The sequence below is a fragment of the Saprolegnia diclina genome, assembly GCF_000281045.1.
Source record: "Saprolegnia diclina VS20 unplaced genomic scaffold supercont1.14, whole genome shotgun sequence".
In the NCBI taxonomy this organism is placed as follows: Eukaryota; Oomycota; class Saprolegniomycetes; order Saprolegniales; family Saprolegniaceae; genus Saprolegnia; species Saprolegnia diclina.
In genome coordinates this window covers 156,531-178,189 of record NW_008246081.1, presented here as the reverse complement: position 1 = coordinate 178,189, position 21,659 = coordinate 156,531, and the positions used below count along the sequence as shown (strand labels likewise).

Sequence of the window (21,659 nt, the reverse complement as noted above, 5' to 3'; positions counted from 1 at the left end):
CTGTCTCTCCTCCCTGTGGGGTTGTCGCTGTGTGCAGTTCGCTTGGGATTGAGCTACTCGGTGGCATCAACATCGTCATCAACTTTGCAGCGGATCGTTGCCGATTGCACCTAGCCGCGTACACGACTCGAATGATCTTCCGAAACTGAATAAAGCTTCGTGCTGCTTGTGTTGGTAAGAGACTCATATTCAAAGGCGACATCTACGAGGCTGCCGCTTTGGTGTCGTCGTCCATGGCCGACTCGGCGCGCGTCGCGAGCGTGTAGCGCGACGGCACGGCCGTAAAGTACTTGGCCATCGCAGTGCGGAAGCGCTTCGTGTACTGCTTGGGGTTGAGGACCGTGATCTCGCCTTCGTCCTGGAGCAGCCGCTTCCCGTGGTGCTCGAGGCGCTTGAGAAAGTCGTACTTCGCAATGTAGTCGATGATGCCAGCGACGATTTCTTGCTTGTCGTGGTCGTAGCCGACGAGGAGCGAGTAGTCGGTCACGTCCTGGCTCGCAAGGAACGCCGTGTCGTGGAAAATAGCCGACTTCAAGAGACCCATCGCCGACTCTTGCAGCGGCAGCGGAATGCCTCTCGTCATCTTGACAAAGTTGCGGTCCCACAGCACTTGGTGGTCCGTGTGCTCCATGAACCGACCTTCGAGCTTGCCCTTGAGGTCAAAGAGGTGGTCCACTGTCCGCCCGTACACGAGGTTCTCCATGACGAGCAAGCACAGCGCCGTCTCGGTCGTCTCCTACGCATCATCCTCATCAGCAAAAGCTCGTTCATCGTCATCGACACGCGTACCGTCATCGTGATGCGGTAGACGCCGACAATCTTGCCCAGCATGCTCGGCAGGTTCTCTTCGATCGACGTGGCCATGTACTCAAAGTAGCTCGAGGCCATGTTGAGGAACATCGTGAGCTGATTGGACGGAATCACCTTGCAGATGAAGCGTTGGTCCTATCCAATATTCGGAGCGTCGTCCACTTGATACATTGAAAGAATACTACCTTGGTGCGCATAAAGCCGGCGCCCGACTTGCCGCCGCTCGCGTTCCAGTGCTCGCACTGGCACATCGACTCGATGTACTTGCGCTCGTCCTTGTAGAGCAGCTGCCGCAGCGCGTGGAACTGCGACGCGTAGTACGACTTGCAGCTAAACCTGGTCGCGGCCTGAAACTCATTTTCGTCCACAAAGAGGTGGTCGACGTTCGAGCGCTTGTCCGAACGCAGAGCGCGGAGCATGCCGCTGACGTTCGAGTCGAGGACGAGCAGCACCGGTGGGTCTTGCTTGGCGAACCACTCGTTGCGCTGCTGGATGTACTCTTTCGAGCAGAGCGAGTACGCGACCGCCGACGTCGGCTGGCTGGCGTTCACGAGCACGACGGTTTGGTTCACGCCCCGCGGCAAGCTCGGGTGCCAGCTCAGGATGCTCTTTGGTAGGACAAAGAGGTGCGACTGGTCGCCCGAGCTACTCGACTTCTTGACGAGCGCGTTCGACCCGACGACTTGGGTCCGATTGAGCGACTGCGACGAGAGCGTCGACCCGTCGTGGCTGCCTTCAATGTCCACCATGGACTCGTCCGGGAACGCCACCGCCCCGCCGTAGGTCGAGTAAATGTTGCTGACACTGTTGGCGGTCATGCTCTCCGTTGCTGTGAGGCGCGACACGAAATCGCGCTGACTGGCCGCCGAGTCGATCGGTGGGCGGTGAATGTCCATTGGCGGCGACTTGTGCAAACTCGCAAACGCGTGCGGGGACGGCAGCGGAATGCCAAAGGCCGACGCCGGCGGCTGCTCTTGCTGCATTTGCGCCGAGAGAATGTCAAACCACTGCATCGGCAGCGTCATCGGCGGCGGGTCGTCGACGACTTCGGTTTGCTTGAACGTCACTTTGTTCGACGCCTGACGCAACTCGACGCAGAAGCGCGCCGCGCGCTCGTACGCCTTGCGGAAGAGCGCGTGCTTGGCAAAGACGTCGGCGGGCGGCTGCCGGCGCACCTGCGTCGTGTACATAATGTGCCAGTGGCGCGCAATCTGGCCCATGTTCTCAATCTCCTGCAGCCGCTCCAGCGGCCACGCATGCGAGTCCAAGTGCTTCTTCTCGCCAATCGCGACGAGGTCGTCGAGCGTCGCCTGCACCTTGGTGAGCGTCACGTCGAGAACGCTGTTGGCGACGAGCACGAGCTCCTCAATGTCGGCCGCGTCGATGCTGCTGCGCTGGTCGTCGACATCGTAGAGCCCCGGCCGCATCGCCACATGGAGCACCGGGTGGATCGGCTCGACCGCGATGCACACAATCACGTCCGCGCACGCAAAGTACCGCAGCAAACTCGGGTCCCGGGCGTGCGGGAGGTGCGGGAAGAAGCGCGGGTCATGCGCCAATGGCTGCAGATACAGCAGGTCTTCCACATACTTGCCAAACGAGTAGTGAAGCATCTCGGGCGGCACGGCCGTGTAGATGGGCGACGGCGACGCCTCGGTGGCCACCCACATGAGCGGCGTCGGACTCTGCACAACGCGCGTCGCAAAGTTGAACATTTCGAGCAGCTCTTGGCCCGGGCCCCGCGCCTTGCCCTTCGTGTTGGTCGGCGACACGGTGATGAGGACGCGCCCCAGATCGTGCGAAAACGAGAGCCGCTGCGTCCGGAACGCCGTCTTGAACGGCGCCGACGCCGACTCGAAGCAGTACCGGTGCAGAAACTGCCCTAGCGTGCAGTCGGCATCTGTGTAGAACGCGATTTCGACCAACTCGGACGGCGACGGGCTCTGGTCGTCGAGGCGGCTCCAGCACGCCGAGAGCAGCAGCGTGTCTCGGTTCGCGCCGTGCACGTCGCTCGGGCACCGGCACGCGCTAATGAGCACTTGCTTCTTGACCAAACGGCCCGAGTCCGAGCTCCGTCGGCGGCGCGACACGAGGTTGTCCATGCCGGTCGCAATGCCGTTCGTGCGGCGCCCCGAGAGCCGCTTGCAGTGGCGACAGCGCATCTGCGACTCCTTGAGCGCCGCGCGCATTGAGAGTGAGTGGTCGTTGAGCGCCAAGTACATCGAGCTCGACGCGTGGAACCACTCGTGACGAAAGTCGGCCGTGACGTCAACCGGCGGCACGAGCCCGGACGTTGCGAGCACCATAGTCTGGAGGCGGACGTGGTACGCGGTGCGCACCACGTTGCGCAGAATCAAGCGGACCTCTTTGAGCACGTTTTCCGCGGCGCCCCGGAGCGCGATCGTGCAGCCCTTGGCGTACGCGCCGCCTTCAAACACAATGCACTGCTTCTTGGTGCGCTTGCGAGCGATGGGCGCCAAATGCTTGGCGCCCCGGAGCGCCGTCGTCACGTGCGTCGTCGCGAGGTGGCTCGGCAGCGCACTGACGTCGTCGACGTGCATCTTGGGCACTTCGCTGCTCCAGACGCGGAACCGGTCGCACGTTCCGAGAACGGTCGCGCCAAAGAGCTTGTCGACATGGTCGTACGACGTCAAGAGCGCGGCGCCCGTGACGCGCGAGAGCCGCTCGAGGTCCGCGCGCTTGAGGTTCTTGACAATGACGATGCCGCTGCTCGCCAAGAGCTCTTCGGCGACCCGGTGCACGTGGCCTTGAAAGAGCACAATGTCCGGGCGCAGCGTCCGAATCTTCTCGACCGCGATGCGCATGTACTCGGTCTCTTGGCCCGCAACGCTTTCGAGACTCGAGAGCTTCTCCTTCTCGCGCTGGTAGTCGAGCGACGACGCGACGAGCAGCAGCCGCGGCGACTCGATCCACTGTCGCATCGACTTGCGCGCGACCGCCTTGTGGCAGAGCACGCCGTGCACGAAGAAGCTGTCGCTGACGTGGCCGCCCGGAAAGCATTTGACGCGAAGGTAATGCAAAATGTCGAGCGAGTCGCCGACGTCGATCGTGACCGCGGCGCGTGTCGCAAACTCGAAAATGCGGTCGACGAACTGACTCTGCTCGAGGTACGGGAGCTGCGTGAGGACCGGCGACGCTTCCCAGAGCTGGAGAATGCGCTCGTGCAGCCACTGGTCGGCGTCCGACTTCATCGCCGCCTTGGTCGCTGCGACCGCGTCCAAGAGCCCGGGCACGTCGGCGTCGAGTTGGCACGCGTGCCCGAGGTGGATGCTGGGCGTCAGCGAGAGCAGCGACGCCGACGAGCTCGTGTGCAGCAGGAGCGCCGGCGTCGTCGTCACGGGCGGCGCCAACGACGTCGACGGCAGCGAGCGGTCGCCCGACGACAGCATGAGCGCCTCGACCATGAGCTCGGTCGCCGACCGCGTGCTGCGGACGACGTTGGTCGGTTGGCGGTACGTGTAAAGGTCGTCGCGACTGTTGGAGCGCGGGCGCTGGCCCGCCGCGTGGTTGCTGGAGGCAGCAAGGTACGACGGTTGGGACTTGCGCACGATCGCAGAGAGACTCGGCTCGCTCTCGGCGCGGCGGCGCAACGGCACGACAAACTCCGACTCGTTGCTGACGTTGGTGACGATCGGCGCCGGCACCGCCATTGGCACCAGTTGGACGCGCGGAAACATTGAGAAGAGGTGCAGATCCACCTTGCTTCGCTCCAAACTCGCGGTCGCGTCGTCGACGAGCGAGTTGGCCGCCGTCGAGTCGTGGGTGCGGCCGCTGCTGTCGAGCGCACGAGAGGCCACCGCGAGCGGCGCTGTTGTCGGCGACGTCGATACCTTACCTACGTTGGTCGACGACGGGCGCTTGGCGGTCGGCGGTTTCGTCGGCGGCGGCAAGGCCGGCCGCACGCTTGGAACGACGGCATCGGCGCCGTCGCGCAAGTGCCGGTGACACGGGTGGCACACGAGCTGCTTGCGGAGGTACTGCGCGGCGTCGTGGGGCGGCTTGAACGACGCCGAGAGGCGCGTACAGCACTGGTAGCAAAAGATCTGACCGCAGGACCGGCAGTGGTGTTTCCGGCGGCAGAACGAGAACGGCAGGTCGCACGCATAGCACGCCTTGACGTGCTGGTCCGACATCCAAAAGCGCGTCATAGACACGGCGTGGCTCGTGTCGTCGAGCGCGTCGCCGGTGAACGCGTCGGTGGCATGCGGCGTGGCCGAGATGGACGCGGCGCTCACTGAGCCTTCGCTCTTGTCCATGACAAACTCGTTCGTACCGGGCAGCGCGAGGCCAGTCGGCTGCGGAAACTGCGTAAGGTGGTCGACGTTACGGTCCAGGTGGATCGTCTTGGCGCGTTGGGCGAACACGAGCTGGAGCGATGAGCCTGGCGCTTGGAGGTTGGACCGCTGCAAGAGAATTTGCAGCACCTCGTCGTATGGGACAGTCTTCATCGACTGAAGCGCGACGTCGGTCAAGATAGCGCCGGGCTGGACACCGGCCTCCTTGGCGCTCGACTTGGGGTTCACCGAGTCGACTTGGCACGCGTACGCTGCATGCACGCTCAATGGCGACCGGCGAAACACGACGCCAAAGTCCATGGGCCCGCCCCGCGTGTCGACACGCACCTCGACGATCACCTTCTCGTCCGAGACTGAGGTGAGGCCGCTGGCGTCGTCGCCGGCGAGGTCGAAGTGCGAGAGGCTCGTCCCAAGGCCGGGCCGCAGCGCGCGCTTGACGTCGGCCGTGGGCGACGGCAGGTCATGGGCGAAGCAGTGGCCGATGATCCCGCAGAGCATGCGCGGTCGGCGTACAAAGAGGTGCTTTGTAATTTATACACAGCGCCTCTGGGCCCGTTAGGAAGCGATCTGATTGGCCAAATATCCGGTCGGCGACCAATCCCCATCGAGACGCGCTGAATTTCAGAGAGATCCAAAACCAAAACGGGTAGCATGCGGATCCTCGCGTGGCTGCTCCTGCCACTCGCCGCCCGAGGCGACGCCGCCGTGCCCCGCGCTGCGTACGTCAACTCGATTGGCAATGTCGGCGCCGTCCAGGTACGCTACGCTGGCGGCGCATGGGCCACTGACGAATGCTGCGACAGAACATCCGGCTCGAAGCCGACCTCGCGATCCCCGCCGGGCGCGAGCTGCAGCTGCCAATCACAGTCCCGCCCATCATTATGGCTGTCAATAGCAACGCGCCGGCCAAAGTCGTGTCCGTGACAACGTCGCACGCCGACGGCGCCGTAGGCGTCGGCGAGGTCATCGACATCAGCGTGCAATTCAACAGCGCCATCGATGTTGTCGGGTCGCCCGGGCTCATCCTGCGCACTGGGTGCCATTCGCCGGCGTGTCGAGTCCCCGAGATCCAAACCTTCTTTTGCCGGGCGACGTCAGGTACAACTGCTCCGTGCCTCTCGTGTCCTCTCGCGCATGCTGCACTCTAGGCGCCTTTGCCATTGCGTTCAACGGACAGGCGGTGACCAACGTGCCGTACAATGCGACGCCGTCTGTGCTGCGCGAGTACTTGCGACGGCTCACGTGCATCGCAGAGGTCACCGTGGTCTTCGACGCTGGCGTCTCGGCGTGCTCGTTCCGTGGCACGAACGTCGTTGTGACATTTGACCGCGTGAACTTTGCTGGCGTCGATGGCGACCTGCCACTGCTCACGACAGACGCACGCAACACGGGTGGCAGCAACAAGACGCTTGTGCACCACACATTCCCCGTGCTTTTATCGCCGGTGGCGACTGAAGTCCAAGCCGGCGTCTGCGTCGTCGACCGGACCGCGACGTTTCTCGGTGCGGGCGCGACCGTTGTCCGGTTTCGCTACGTCGTACAACCCGGGGATGCTACCGACGACCTCGAGTACGCGGGCACCGACGCGCTACTCTTGCACTCGGGCGATTCGATGTGCAACCACGGTACGACGATTGGCGCCAACACGAAGCTCCCGGTGCCGGGGCGGCCACCCGCGTGGGCCACAGGCGGCACGTCCAGCCTCGGCGTCAACGCTGCGATCGTCGTGAATACGAGCACGCCCGTCGTCCTCAGTGTGAGCTCGTCGACGCCTAATGGTATCTACGGCGTCGGGCAGCTCATCGAAATTGGGATCGTGATGTCGGTGCCGATCGCGTACACCGGTGCACCGTTCTTGGTGCTTGCCACAGGGGTCAACACGGCCCCGTGTCCGATCGTGCGGGTGGACGGCGGCACGGTCCTCGTCGCGCAGTATGTGGTCGGCCCTGGCCACACGTCGCTCGATCTCACGTACGTGTCGCCGACGTCACTTGTGCTCCACGCCGGCGACAGCATTCGCCGACTCTCGACGTCGCCGACGACCGACGCGAACGTCACGCTGCCGATCAACGGACGCCCAGGCAGTCTCTTTGTGACCAAAAACCTAGTTATCGACACGACATCGCCGTACGTGACGTCCGTCTTCGCACTGTCGCCTGCCGGTGCGTACACGGCGGGCGACGTCGTGCAGCTGGCCGTGACGTTCTCGCGTCCTGTGTCGGTCGTCGGCACGCCAGTGTTTCAATTGAATACAGGGTTCACCGACCTCTTTCCCGGGTTTGTAGTCGAGACCGTACCCACGAACGGCGATGCCCATGTGTTTACGCTTCCCAGCGAACTCGACCTCTCGTCGCTCTCGACGGGCTGTCGCGTCTCGATCGGCGGTCAGCTCTTCACGGTACTGAGCGTTTTGGCTCCATATGTGACGATGGCCGAAGCGTACACGGGGCCCCCGGTGGCGACCCGAACGAACGGTGCGTCGCCGTTGCTGAGAATTTTAGCTCCGGGGTATCAGCTGGCAACGTACGTCGGTGGGTCGACGTCGCAGACTCTGCAGTTTCAGTACGTGGTGCAAATCGGCGACGCGTCCGCGGACTTGGCCACGGTTTCCGATTTGGTCTTTCCGCTGGGTGCCAGCATCCGGCGGCTCTCAACGACACCGACGACGAACGTGACGCCGGATCTACCGGCGCTCGGCAGCATCAACAGTCTCGATGCGAATGCGGCTCTCATCGTCGACGCCACCGCCCCCGTCGTCGTTGCCGTGACGACGACGAACCGCGACGGCGTGTACGGCCCAGGGCAAACCATCGCATTGCTGATCACGTTTTCGTATCCTGTGGCCGTCGTCGGGCTTGGGACGCCCCGCGTGCTCGTAAACACGGGCATCGACCGATTTGCTACGTACGTGAGTGGCAGTGGGACACCGACGCTGACGTTTGCACTGACGACGATGCCGACGGACGCCGCTCCTGCGTTTGGCGTTCTCGGCGCCGATGCCATTCGCATGCCCAACGCGCTCGTCTCGGTGTGTCGGCTCTCGGCGAATCCTCGGTTGCGCGCCGTGTTGACGCTGCCGTCCCTGCTCGTTGGCCAGATTCGAGTCGACCCGCTCGCACCCTCCATCACGAGCGTCGTGTTGGCGTCGGCGACCGCGACGTTGTTTCGTGTCGGTGACAACCTGGATGTGCTCGTGGCATTTACCGAGGCCGTGGATGTGGCAGGGGCGCCGGTCGTTGCGCTGAACGTTGGAACAGCCGTGTTCGTCTCGGGGTCGGGCTCGACCACGCTTCTCTTCCGCTACATCGTCGGCCTTGGGGATGCCACGACGCGTGTCGATGTTGCAACGATCTATGTGGTAACGCTGACGGCGGGGACGACGATCCAGTCGACCGCGACGGCGCGTGCTGCATGCTTGGTCGTGCAGCCGACGTTGGCACTCGACCGTCACCTGCCCGTGCTAAGTGAGCAAGTCGATGTCTTGGCCGTTCGTGGTGTCTCCATCGACGGTCTGTACCCTCTTGGAGCCGTCGTCACCGCGGTTGTCGAATTCACCGACCCTGTCGTCGTTCCCGGGGCGCCGCGTCTATGGCTTGCCACGGGCAACCCCAATGGCGACCAGCCAGCTCTCTTTGCGAGCGTCGACGCCAACAACGTCTACTTCACCTACACCGTCCAGGCCGGTGACGCAGCGTCCCGCATCACCCTTAGCGACTCGAATGCACTGCGCTGCTGGAACGACTTTGGACTCAATTTGAACCCTGCGACCGATGCTGTCAACGTTGTCGCAACGGCATTCGGCGACGCCATCGTTGTCGGCTGGACCGAAGGCCCCGTGCTTCGGGTCAAGCTGTCGAGTTCGAACCCAGCACTGCCGCTTTGGACGCGTCTCGAGACCGGCGCGGGGCTTAATGTTGACGCCACCAAAGCTGCCGACGGACTGGCGTGCGCTACCCTCGGCGCGCAGCTTGTTTGTGCGTGGCACGAGACGAACGGGAATGCCTTCCAGCTTTACGCGGCCGCCTTCAACGGCGTTGTGACAGCGCCATCGTGGACGCTCCTGACTCTGACGGGGCTCAACGTGAACGCCGCGTTCGACGCCAAGGGCGCCGCGACCGTCGCTTTCAACGGTAAGCTGTACGTGGCATGGGCTGAGCTTCAGGCATCGGGTCTCTGGACACTCCGCCTCTCGGTGTGGAACGGCAACGTTCTCACGCCGTCGTGGACGCGCATCGACGGGACGTTGCCACTTGCCGCCGCCAGCGGCCACACGTTTCCGACGTGGCAGGTGTACGGCGGGCAGCCTGTGCTTGCGTGGCAGCAGAGCACGCCCACGACGTCCACCGTGCGCGTTGCCACGTACAACGGCATCGACGGTGCTCCGGTGTGGACCACTATGGACAGCGGAGGGCTGAACGCTGCATCGACGGGACTCGCAGCGCGTCCGTCGCTGGCCGTATGTGCCGGAAGTCTCTATACGATTTGGCAAGAAACACCAACGCCCGGACCCAGCGTGGCGCAGATCCACGTCAAAGTGTTTGGGCAAGGGACGGCGTGGTCGGCGGTATCGCCTTCGGGGGGCTTGACGAGCGCCACGACCACCGCCGGCACGCTCCCAAAGCTTGCGTGTTCGAACGTCGGCAAGCTGTTCGCGTCGTGGCAAGAGGCGACAACTCCGTCAACGCTGCGAATATCGCTCTTCAACATGAACGTTGCACTGCCGCAGTGGACGCTAGTGACAGCCGCGGCCAACGACAATAGCGCCGGGAACGCCGTCGGCGCATCGTTGGTGAGTACAAGCGCATACGTGTACTTGGTGTGGTCCGAGGCGCTGCCCAGTGCCAGCTTCCAAGCCCGCGCCGCAGTCTGGGACGCGTTGCATATGTCGTGGAACTCGGTGACGTACGCGTGCATTCAGCGCGTGGGCTCGGCGTTCAACATCCCAGTGGCCCTGCACTTGCCCGAGATGCACTCGGGGGCGAGTCTCAGCGACCTTAGCCACTTGGCTATCGACACCTCAGTGCCCACGATCATGGACATCCGCTCGGTCAACGCCCCGGCAGGGCTCTACGGCGTCAGCGACACGATTCAAACCGTCGACGTGCTCGCAGTGAGTAGCTCGCCCATCGTCGGCGGTCAGTTCCAGCTGCAGTACAACGGGTATCCGACCGCGTGCCTCGCCTGGAATGCTGCAGCGTCCGACGTCCAAGCCGCGCTCAATGGTATTGCGTCCATCGCGCTCGCTGTCGCCGTTTCCAAGGTTTCTGGTGCCTACCTCGCCGGTGATTTGTTTGCCGTGACGTTTACGTCACCAGCGCTCGGCGTGCAACCGCTGACAATCGGCACCGGTTGCGCTCCACTCACCTGCGCCTCGGGTCTATCGGGTCTCGCGTGTGGTGCGGTCGTCGTCAATGCGGCGCGCTCGGCGACGCCGTTGCAGCCCGGGTTTCTCGACTTCCAAGTCGTGTTTTCTGCGCCAGTGCAATCGTTGGGCGCGCCTCCGACGCTAACAATCGCGACGGGCGCGGGAACCACAGCAACTGCCGTCTACACGCCGGCATCAGCCACCCAGTACATCGACGTTGGGGTCACAGGCACGAGCGTGGTGGCCGGCGGCAGCTACCAGCTGCAATACGGGACGGCGACCACTGGGTGCATCGACCCATTCGTCGCCGACGGGGCCCCAACCTCATTGCGCGCGCAGCTTCTGTTGCTGCCTGCGATTGCCACACTTGGCGTCGCATCAGTTGAGACGGATCGCGTACAGAACGGGTGGCGCCACACCATTATCTTTGCTACGGGTTCCCCACTCGCGCTGACACCGGCGAACGGCGTCTGCGACGGTCTCTCGGGGGCGGTGCAGACGATCGATGTGGCGGCATCGGGCGCGTTGACGTCTGGGGGCTTCACGGTTGGACACGCTTCCGTTGGCTCAGTAAGTGCTTGCTTGGACCACGACGTGTCGGCAGCGACGCTTCAAGCGACGTTGACAACTCTCTTGGGTGGAATCTTTGGCGTGCAAGTAACCCGGCAAAACCTTGCACTGCGTCATCGTTACACGATCACATTCAGCGACGGGACTCTGGCGCAGCGCTCGATTGACGTTGCGACGACTGGCTGCGCGGCATTTGCGTGCACTGGCGGCCCTTGTGCATCGAGCTCCGTCGTCGCCAATGCCGATTACGTCGTTGCCGTGGCCGCCACACCGATCGCAACTTTTCGATATGTTGTGCAGCCAGGAGACAACATCGCGCGGGTCACGCCTCAAACACTCTCTGGTGGCCTTTCTCGCGCCGGGTCCTCACCGGCGGTGTCTGCGAGCACCGTGCTGCCACCGACACTGTCGCTGCCGCCGCTGCAGCTCCACGCAGTAGCGCTGCCAGCCGTTGTCAGCGTCACGCCCATGTCAGCCAACGGCGCTTACAGCACTGGCGACCGCATCTGGATAAATGTGGTGTTCTCGCACGCCATGCTCGTGCTTGGGCGGCCCGCAGTCGAATTGAACTCGAACGGCGTCGCGTTGTATCGTTCCGGCAACCTTACAACGACCCTTCTCTTTCAATACACAGTGCTACCGGGCGAGACGACGGCGCAACTGGACGTGTTTTCGGCGTATTCTCTCCGAGGGTACGTCCTGTACTACGACGCCACGACGTCGGCGTTGGCGCCGGCGACGTTGACGCTGCCTATGGGTGCCAGTGCCTCGAGTAGTCTTGCTGGTCAAAGCTCCATCTCGATCGATGCGTCGATTCCGAGTGTCGTGAGTGTCACGTCAACCAAGCCGGCGGGGGCCTACGGCGCGGGCGAAGTCATTGACTTTACAGTGCAGTTGTCACTGCCCGTCGCCGTGACGGGTGCACCGTCGATTGCGTTGACGAGCGGCGGCGAGGCCGTCTTTTCGCTTGCAGGTGCACGGCAGCTCATTGACATTGGAACGACCGCCGTCATCACATCAGGCCAGTACGCGGTGACGTACGGCTCGTCACAAACAAGTTGCATCAACTACAACGACGTGGCGATGCTGCAGACGCAACTGCTTGCGCTTCCAGCGATTGCAGCCATCGGACTGACCTCGGTCGTCGCCGCACCGTTTGGCGTCGGCACCCGCATCACCGTCATATTTGCTTCGTCGGTGCCGTACGCCGCACCACTGGCCCTAATTCCCGTCCAAGTACCGCAATGTGCGCCACTGACCGCAGGCGTCAACGACAAGGCGTTGGTCCGTCGGGGGCTCGACGCTAGTCTCGTGTTCCGCTTCACAGTAGGTGTCTCGGACGCGATCAACCTTCTCGACAAGGCTGGCGCGGCCATTAGCCTCAACGGCGGGTCGATACAGCGCCAGAGCTTGCAGCCGTCGATCAATGCACTGCTAACGTTACCGACTGTGCAAGTAGCCGGCATTCGCATTGCGGGCGCACCGCCGACGATTGCTCAAGTAACAATGCGGACGGTCGGGGGCGTCTACGGCGTGGCGTTCCCGCCCGTACCCAGTCCTGCGACCGCGAAACCTGGCCAGGTCGTGTTCGAGCTCCAGTTTTCGTTACCAGTTGTCTTTGAATCGACGGTGACCATCGCCTTGAATTCGGGTGGGACGGCGCTCGTCAATGCCCAACTCAGTCCAACCACCTTCTCCTTTGTGTACACAGTGCAGCTGGGCGACGCGACGCCAAGTCTCGAGTTTGCATCCTCTGCACTCACGGGACGCATCGTGACGCTCTCGACGTCGCGTTCGCAGGTGGTGACACCATCGCTGCCGCTACTCGGCCTCTCGGGGGCCAACGTCATTCAGATCCAGTCGACGCTTCCCGCCGCCGTCACCTCGATCACGTCGAATCACTCGAGTGGCAGTATCGGTGCCGGAGAAGTCGTCGATGTGCAAGTAGGGTTCGGCAAGCCCATTTGTACCTTCTCGGGCGTCAACATCCATCCGCGCTTGCCCGCCGATGGACCCGACATGGTTGTTCTTGATGCTCTCACGTACCTGGCGTGGAGCGAGCGGTCGTCGCCAACGCAAAGCATGGTCTATGTCTCCACCTTCGACGGTACTCAGTACCGCGACATTACGCTTCCGGCAAGCGGCGTCAACCGAGATCCTCGGGGCGATGCGGCGCACCCTAAGCTCGGCGTATGGAACAGTGTCGTGTACGTAGCGTGGGCCGAAGATGGTATCATCAACGTTGCCTATTTCAACGGTCAACTGGGGACACCGGCGTGGACGCTGCTTCCGTTCATGGGCACAAATGCCAACCAAATGGCAGTAGCGACGACGCCCACGCTCATCGAGTACCTCGGTGTGCTCTTTGTCGCTTGGATCGAGCGGCCGGTTGCGACGCCGGCAGTCAGCGTCGTTCGCGTTGCTTCCGGCACTGCCTCGGGGGACTGGACCTTCTACGACACTAAAGTTGGCGGCTACGGTCTCAACACCGACCCAGCGACAGAGTTGACACTGTACGAATTCCACTCGCAGCTGTACCTCGCGTGGGTCGAGACGCAAGCGACGACCAAAGCGAGCTCAATTCACGTGGCCATGCTCGCACTGAGCACGATGACGTGGGTGCCGATTCCTCAAGTCGGCGTCAAGCGCAACGCAACGGCCTCGGGTTTGACGTTCTCCGAGCTTTCAACAACCAACGGTAGCGTCTTCAAGTTACACTGGTCGACGACTGGTGTCTCGAACGCGCAACTGCCGCAGCTTCACGTCGCGACCGTGTACCCGCAGTATTGGAAGGAAGAGGATCGACTGCAAGGGTCGCCCGGCGTCGACATTTCCCTCGCATTGTGCCAGGGTAATACCTTTGCAGCGTGGCGACGGCCGATCGCGGGCGTGGCGACGCAAGTCGTCGCTGGTGCTGTCCATGCGTCAGGGTTTCTCATGATGAGAACGTCCAGCCTGAACCACAACACCAGTAACGACGTTCTCGGCCTCAAGCTTGCGTGCTTGCCAACTGGCCTCGGGCTTTTCTGGACCGAGTACGACGGCGTGGCAGCCAAGGCGCGACTCCAAACGGCGCCCGCGACGCTGCCGTTGCAGTGGACGGAAGTACCATTGAACTTTCCTTCGCTCGCACTGACGTCGGGGCTTGTGGCGCTGGGCACCGATCGCAGTGGGTCGTGCGCTTCGGTCCTCAATTTTCGGTTGACGGTGCCGGCGTCAGCGCCGCTCATCCCACTGCTCAACGTCGTCTCGCTCAACACCAACCGTGCTGCCATCTTGGAGGCCACCGCGTTTGGCTCCGCCAATCTCGTTCTGTTTCCAGCCGCCACCGATACGCGCAGTCTCAGCTACTCGACACAGCTAACGATCGACACGACACCGCCGACCGTCCTGGATGTTTCCACCAACGCGACGGCCGGCTCGTACGGTGTCGGCCATGTTCTTTATGTATCTGTGCAGTTCTCCGCGCCCGTGTCGATTTCGCCTTGTGCCACCGGTTCCGCGGCGGTGCTGCTCTTTGAGTCATCGGAACCGTCGATAGACGGGACCACCGTGCACTTTGCGCGGTACGTCGGTGGCAATACCACGGATACGCTCATTTTTGCGTATACCACGGGCGCGTTCGACGCCTTCTCGCATTTTGATTACCCGCTCGTGTCGTCGTTGCAACTGAATGCGACTTGTCGCGGCGCGATCTGGCGTGCCGCCTCGACGCCGACAACCGCGGCTTCGCTGACGCTGCCACTCCCCGGCGGTGGCCACTCGATTCGGCGGGTGCCGATCACGATCCGCAACACGGCGCCAATTGTTACGAACATTGTGGCGGCCAATGCCAGTGGTACGTACTACAGCGGCGACGTGCTCGTTGTCCGCGTCAGCTTTTCGCTGCCCGTTGTCGTCACCGGCGCGCCGAGTCTGTGGCTCGTTGTCCAGCCGAACGGTGTGGTCGGGGACGCGGTCTACGTCGGAGGTTCGGGCACAACAACGCTCTTGTTTCGATATGTCGTGAGCACCGAGGATGCCGGGGCGGTAAGCCTCTGGGACGACCGTATTGCGCGAACAGGAGTTGACTTTACCTGGGCGTTGCGGCTCAACGACGGCTCGATCAAGCGCTTGGCTACCATCCCAACGACCCCGGCGATCGTCGCGTGTCCTGCACCAGGTACACCAGGGTCCCTGGATCTCAACAGTCAACTGGTTCTGGTGTCGTCACCACCACGCGTGCTTGCCGTGACAACCTCCAAACCCGACGGAACGTACGACGTTGGAGAAAATATCGACCTCAGCGTTCGTTTCTCGCTGCCCGTTGCTGTCACTGGTTATCCTCAGCTCGTTTTGAACACAAATTCGTATGGAACGGCTACGGCTTTGTACACTGGAGGCTCGGGCTCAGCGACGTTGACGTTCCGGTACACGGTGCAGTGGGGGGACAGTGCAAACCCTCTCGCGTACGTCGGACCCGACGCCCTCGTTCTTGTGCCGCCACCGGCCCTCGACCTTCTTCAGCCCCCGCCGTTGGCTACGATCCGCTTGGTCTCGACCCACCCAGTGCAGCCCGCCAATTTGACTCTGCCGCCCTTGGGGCCGCTCCCGCAGGTCAACGCTCCGACCAACCTCGAACAGAATGGTCATTTTATCGGGATTCGCACCGACGGCTACCGACCCCTGCGCGTCGTTACGACGGCGTCGAATGGCACATACTGCGTCGGCCAAGTGCTACCGCTCGTTGTGCGGTTTCCAGCACCTGTCGTTGTGACCGGCGTGCCGTCGCTTGCACTCAACGTACCGTCGACAGCGACGTACGTCAGCGGCTCCAACTCGGACTCTCTGCAGTTTACCTATATTGTGGCGCCTGGCGACGTCGCCGTAGCCCTCGATGTCACTGCGATCGTACTGGCGGCAAACCAACGCATCACGGACCCGACCGGGCTGCCCGTATCGTTGACGCTACCGGCCGGTGGCTCGGGCTCAAGCTTGCGCGATACGGCAGCATTGGGCATTGCCGGTGTGCCCCCAACCGTCGTACGGCTCGTCGGTGTCTCTCCGTCCGGCACGTACGCGGCTGGAGACTCGCTGACCTTTGCCGTCGTATTCTCAGCACCGGTCGTTATCTCTGGTGCTGCTCCCGTTGTCACCCTTAATACTGGCCACGTGGCTAGCTACCGTTCTGGCTCTGGTTCGACTTCGCTCGTGTTTCAATACACTGTGCAGGCGGGCGACAACGGCGTACTGGACGTCGCGGGCACCGGCGCATTCGCCGGCATCGTGCTTGGTCAATCCACGACACCGACGACACCTGCCAACGTCGCAGTCCCGGCTCCTGGTGCAGCGTCCAGCCTCGCGGGGACATCGGCACTGATTGTCATGTCGGTGCCACCCGTCGTCGTCGCCGTCACGTATGTGGATGTGCCGTACCAGAGTCGCGTCGTCTGCACAAGCGGCGACACACTGCAGATCCAAGTTGCCTTCTCCGCGACCGTCGTCGTCGCGCCAGGTGCTGTGCCGACGCTGACGCTGGCGACGCGCGGCGCGACCAACGCCATCGCGACGTATCTTGGCGGCTCGGGATCGCGCTACTTGTTTTTCCGCTATATCGTGCAGCCCACAGATGCTGCGTCCGTGCTCGAGTATGCCGCCTCAAACCGACTGATAGGGTCGATTTACCTTGCGAGTGCGGTGCCAACGGTCTTGGCCAACTTGGCGTTACCGCCGATCGGACGGGGGCGCAGTCTCAGTGACCATGCCGTTGTCACTGTGTGCAACACGTGTCCGTATGTGGTGTCGGTCTCGAGCCCCTCTGCTACGATCGCCAGCGCTGGTCAAGTGCTCACATTCTCAATAACGTTCTCCATACCGGTGTTTGTGCTCTCCGGGCAGTTGCAGCTACGGCTTGCCATGCCACTGGAGCGATATGCCACGTATACCAGTGGCAACGGGTCGACCAGTCTGGAGCTGTCGTACACGGTGCAGACCGGTGACGACGCGTACCCCGTTGAGGTCGTCAACAAATATTCGCTGTTTGGCGCCACCGTCGTGTCGGCGGCGCCACCGTCGCTTGTGGCGTCCCTTCAGCTGCCATTACCCGGTACCGCCAGTAGCTTGAGCGTGCTGACGCCGATTCGAATTGACACGTCGCCACCGACGATCACAAAGGTCTCAACAACGACACCCGATGGCACATACGGACCCGGTCAAGTCATTTCGATCGCGATCACGTACTCGTTCCCAGTCGTCGTGATGGGTACCCCGACGTTGACCTTGGCGCTCACAACGCCCGGTGCGCGATTGGCCCTCTACAGCCCGAGCGCATCGACGTCGACGACGCTGCAGTTTGTGTACACGGTCGCCGTCGGAGACGCTGTCTATCGACTCGACTACATGAGGCTCTGTAGCCAGAGTCTCCTCGTTCAAGAACTGGAAGGGTACGACACCGCGGCGACGGGCCTCGGCTGTCTGCCGTCCGGTTCAGCTCTCGAGCTCAACGGCGGGTACGCGCTTTTAGGATGATTTATAGTTTACTAAATGCTTGCGTTGTAGAGCCATCAAGGCGCAGGCGACGACACCCGTTGTCGACGCATCAACGGTCCTTCCTGCGGTGAACCCGTGGCCCCTCGTGCGCTACGTCGGCGTTGGCAACAACGTTACGTATGCGTCGCCCGGTGTCGGCCCGATTGCGTCGGCTCCGCCACAGAGTCTTTGCACCTACACGGACGAGGGCTCGGAGTTTCTTCTTTTGAGCAATGGGGTGCCCAACCACGCCGTGCCACCGACGGTGCAGCCGACAAACTACCTCTTCGAACTGCCCCGCTTTCCGTCGGTCGGGTTTGCCCGCCGTCGCCCAGTCGGTATCGTCGGTATCTTGGTCAACGGCGTACCAATCAACAACACGGCGCTGGGTGACACTGTCGTCGCCGACGCGTGCGGCGGTGCCGTCGACGCCATGGGACGGTACTCGTACGTCGCAGCGCCCACGTGTCTCGGTTTGACGAATGGTCTCTTGGGATTTGCGTTGGACGGGTTCCCGATCTATGCGATGCCAGTGAGATTCGCCTCGTATCTCGACGAGTGCAGTGGCTACGTCGACCGCGACGGTCTCTACCGCTACTACCTCAACACGACGCTTCTCGTACTGTCAAGGACGTTTCTACCGTGCTACAAAGGTACACCGGTGTCAGCCAACGCGGCCGATACGTACAAGCTGGCAGCCATTGCCGGTGTTGAGGGATTCGCAGCCTCGAGCATCAACCTCAAGCAGCTGCAGGTGATTCCTGCCGACGTCTCGGGGCTCTGGCGCAACCCATCCAACGTCGCTGTCAGCACGACGGCGTCGTTCCTCTACGTGTCGAGCACGGGGATTCCGGACGGGGTGTTTGGACCATTCCCAAATGCATACAACCCGCATACGATCAAGCAAAAAGCGTACACGTTCGTGCTACCGCGGTCGCCGACGTGGAGCAATGTGCCATCGCCGGTGCTACCGGATCGTCCGATCGGTGTCATGCTCAACGGCATCCCCTTTTACAGCTACATGGACAGCAGCGGCAACTCGTTGCGGAACCCAGCCTCCGCCAACTACTTGATTCTGGACGCTTGCAACGGGTACGTCGACGGCGCCGGCGCGTACCGATACTACGCTGCGCCCGACTGCCTCCTCGACGCACTCAACGACGTTGCCGGGACAACGTCACCCGTTATCGGGTATGCGCTAGACGGCTACCCGGTCTACGGGCGGTACGACAGCACGGGCGCCGTACCACTGGATCTGGACGCGTGCAACGGCAAGTGGCACGCAGATGGGCGCTACGGCTACCACGTCACGGACACACCACCGTATACGATCAACTGCTTTCACGGTGTGGTGCCCACCACTACTGGCGCGCCGTTGTACCGCAGTCTCTCCACCTCGAGTGCCATCACCATTTCGTCCGCGGCACCAAGAATACGCGATGCCACAAGCGAGCGCCGCCCTGGTAACAAGTTGTACATAATGCGATTTCGGCTCACTTTTTGCGAATAGGAACGTACGGCGAGGGCGACGCGGTTGATATCCAATTGTTATGGTCGGCGCCGGTCGTTGTCACGGGCGCCCCGACGCTAACGCTCGCGATTTTCAACAACATTACGAGCGCGCCGGCGTCGGCGCAGTATGTTGCCGCCCGTAGCTCGGCGACGACCAGTGTTTTTGTCTACACGGTGGGACCACATGAATTTGCGTCCAGTATTCGCTTGGCGTCTATCAACGCGCTCGTCCTGCCACCGGGCGCCGGCATCTATCGACAAGCGACCGTCCCGACGCTGCCAGCCGAGCTTACCTGCCCCGCTACGGCTCTTGTGCTGGCCGATCGGTAAGCATACTATATTGCGCTAAAGGCTTTCGCTGACACGGCGACGTAGCGTCCAAACGGTGGCGACCGTAGAGCTCAAGGTCCGGGGACTGTACCACTCGGCCGCGAACGCGATCTCTGCCGTCGTCGTACACAACGACATATTTGCGTCGGTGTTTCAGCCGGTGGCGGCGCCGTCGTCAGTGTTTGGCCGCCCCGTGCCACCGATGCCAAGCGTCGTCGAAAAAACAACGGGTCTCGGGGTCGACGTGGCGTTCGTCGATATGGTGTTCGGACCCAACTTGGCGCTGGGAGGCACTGCAACGCAGAGCTCGACGTTTGGTCCGAGCGGTCGCGCCCGGCATGCCATCGACGGCAACCGGTCTCCGTTTCACGCGAGCTTGGGGGCGTCTCGGACGTCCGGTGACGATCCGATGCCGTGGTGGCAGCTACGGTAGTGTCGGCCATTCGTGTGCGTCAGCTGACAAGCCTCACTAGACTTGCGCAGCCCGCGAGCATTGGCACCATCAAGCTCTTTCAAGTAGCGCAAGCGACGTCGCAGCTCGAGGTCCAACTCGTGCAGACGTCAGGGCCGGTCCTTGCCGCCGGCACGTTTCAGCTACTGTTTCAAAGCTGCACGACCAACCCCATCGCCGTCGACGCCGTGCCGAGTCGGGCTGACGAAAGCGTCTCGGCCATGGGCGCGTCGTTGCAAGCTCTTTTAGAGCCCTGCACGGGTGCGATTGCCGTCTCCCGAAGCGCACTCCAGCGACTCAACATGTACACGTGGAGCGTCACCTTCCTCGAGACGCGGGGCGACGTACCGCTGCTGCAGGCCATCGGCATCACGTCTCCAACGCTCTCTGTCGCCATCTCGACGTTGTTTCCCGGCTCGGACAATACATTCTACGCGTACCAAGAGCCGCTGACGCCAGTGTTCGACTTGCTGGTACCGTGCTATGTCATGGTGTTTGACGCTCTCGCCTCCATGACCTTCGAGTCGTACTTGGACGCGCTGGAAAACGCCGTGTGGAGTCAACAAGTGACGTCCGGCGACGATGAAATCTCTCTTGTGCTGCCGCCCGGCGTCCGCGGTCAGTACATCCGCGTGCAGCGCACGGACGACCTTGTCTTGTCGCTGGCCGAGGTCGAAGTGTATGCCGAGTACCAACGGTCGTTCTCAAGGTACAACCAAGGCAGTCCGATCCGAGGTGCTTCGTATGCCAGCTCCAGTGTTCAGGCCTGGGCACCTGAGGTGTCGTTTGCATACGCCTTTGGCGGCATCTCGAGCGTTGGCGCGTGGACGCTTCGTCTCACCGACCACGCCCCGTACGACCGTCACACTCGAAACCTCTTGGTGCTCACAGCGCTCTCTGTGTAGAACGTCGACCGTTGACGTCGGAGGCGTCTCGGATTGGCAACTGATTATCACCAACAGCGCTGGCACGTCGGTGACCTACTACATGGACGTCACCGCGCGTCTCTTGACGCTACCCAAGTACGGACAAGTGCTACTGGACATTTCGCAGACCGAGGTCGACTACCTCGACACCGATGGCAACAACTACCTCGACACGACCGAGGCGACAACGTACTTGGTGAATTACTGGCCGCAGTACGCACTCCTTGATGCGTTTCAGCGCTACCGCGTTCTCGCAGAGCTCCTCGAGACGTATGCGTCAACAGGCTGCGTGCCCGTGTGGGGCGAGCTGGGTCAGCAGCGAACGCGCCCGCGTGTGTGCGCCACCTGCGTTGTGCCGTCGACGTACTTGGAGCTCTACACGGCGGCCTCCCGCGCGACAGCCAACACGTTTGTGCTCAAAGGGCGCCACATCCAGTACGCGCCGCAGAGTGCTGCGTTCGTCGGCCTCGACGCGCTCTATTTCAGCATCTCGCTCGAGAACCAGGAGAGCGCCGACCCCGGGCTCGTGCGCATCGAAACGTTGCCGTGTCGCGAGGCGACGTGTGCCATGGACGTTCACGACGCCACGAGCCCATACCAGGCACTGTCGAGTACGCTCGTCAACTACTAGCGTGCCACGTCATGAGTTGGCTCTTTGTAAAGGCAATCTCGTCTTGTCCTGTTGGCTACTTAAGCGTCAGAGGAGCTGGCAGGCATCCAGCGGCGACGACGACGCGACACAGCCACCGCGCCGCCTGTCTCCATGTCCCGAGATACCGTGTCACTTGACTGCTATAATATCGAAATCGATATCGGTTCAGTGACATGTCGTTTCAGCAGAGCTTCTATACCTTGAGAAGGTCCAGTAACAA

General features: G+C 62.3%; 2 protein-coding genes across 2 annotated transcripts; one reads left to right on the top strand and one right to left on the bottom strand.

The window, feature by feature from the left end:
• Positions 1-136: 136 nt before the first annotated feature.
• Positions 137-5,668, bottom strand: SDRG_05328 (hypothetical protein). Its single transcript, XM_008611041.1, has 3 exons — positions 996-5,668; positions 790-945; positions 137-736 (listed from the first exon to the last, which is right to left on the bottom strand). The coding sequence occupies exons 1-3, from the start codon at positions 5,622-5,624 to the stop codon at positions 203-205; spliced, it is 5,319 nt and encodes a 1,772-aa protein (XP_008609263.1). The 5' UTR covers positions 5,625-5,668; the 3' UTR covers positions 137-202.
• A 10-nt stretch (positions 5,669-5,678) lies between these two features.
• SDRG_05327 (hypothetical protein) lies at positions 5,679-21,603 on the top strand. Its single transcript, XM_008611040.1, has 8 exons — positions 5,679-5,882; positions 5,930-6,224; positions 6,275-17,549; positions 17,599-19,031; positions 19,079-19,406; positions 19,456-19,839; positions 19,884-20,714; positions 20,767-21,603. The coding sequence occupies exons 1-8, from the start codon at positions 5,778-5,780 to the stop codon at positions 21,416-21,418; spliced, it is 15,303 nt and encodes a 5,100-aa protein (XP_008609262.1). The 5' UTR covers positions 5,679-5,777; the 3' UTR covers positions 21,419-21,603.
• The last annotated feature ends 56 nt before the right edge of the window (positions 21,604-21,659 follow it).

What these genes read in the sequence shown, in the direction of transcription:
- SDRG_05328 (XM_008611041.1), bottom strand. Translation starts at nt 5,624, where the DNA reads ATGCTCTGCGGGATCATCGGCCACTGCTTCGCCCATGACCTGCCGTCG. An exon ending in CCGGCTTTATGCGCACCAAG is followed by an intron (nt 946 to 995) that starts GTAGTATTCTTT and finishes AATATTGGATAG; the next exon opens with GACCAACGCTTCATCTGCAA. An exon ending in TCTACCGCATCACGATGACG is followed by an intron (nt 737 to 789) that starts GTACGCGTGTCG and finishes GATGATGCGTAG; the next exon opens with GAGACGACCGAGACGGCGCT.
- SDRG_05327 (XM_008611040.1), top strand. Translation starts at nt 5,778, where the DNA reads ATGCGGATCCTCGCGTGGCTGCTCCTGCCACTCGCCGCCCGAGGCGAC. An exon ending in CTTTTGCCGGGCGACGTCAG is followed by an intron (nt 6,225 to 6,274) that starts GTACAACTGCTC and finishes GCTGCACTCTAG; the next exon opens with GCGCCTTTGCCATTGCGTTC. An exon ending in GCTCTTGTGCTGGCCGATCG is followed by an intron (nt 19,407 to 19,455) that starts GTAAGCATACTA and finishes ACGGCGACGTAG; the next exon opens with CGTCCAAACGGTGGCGACCG.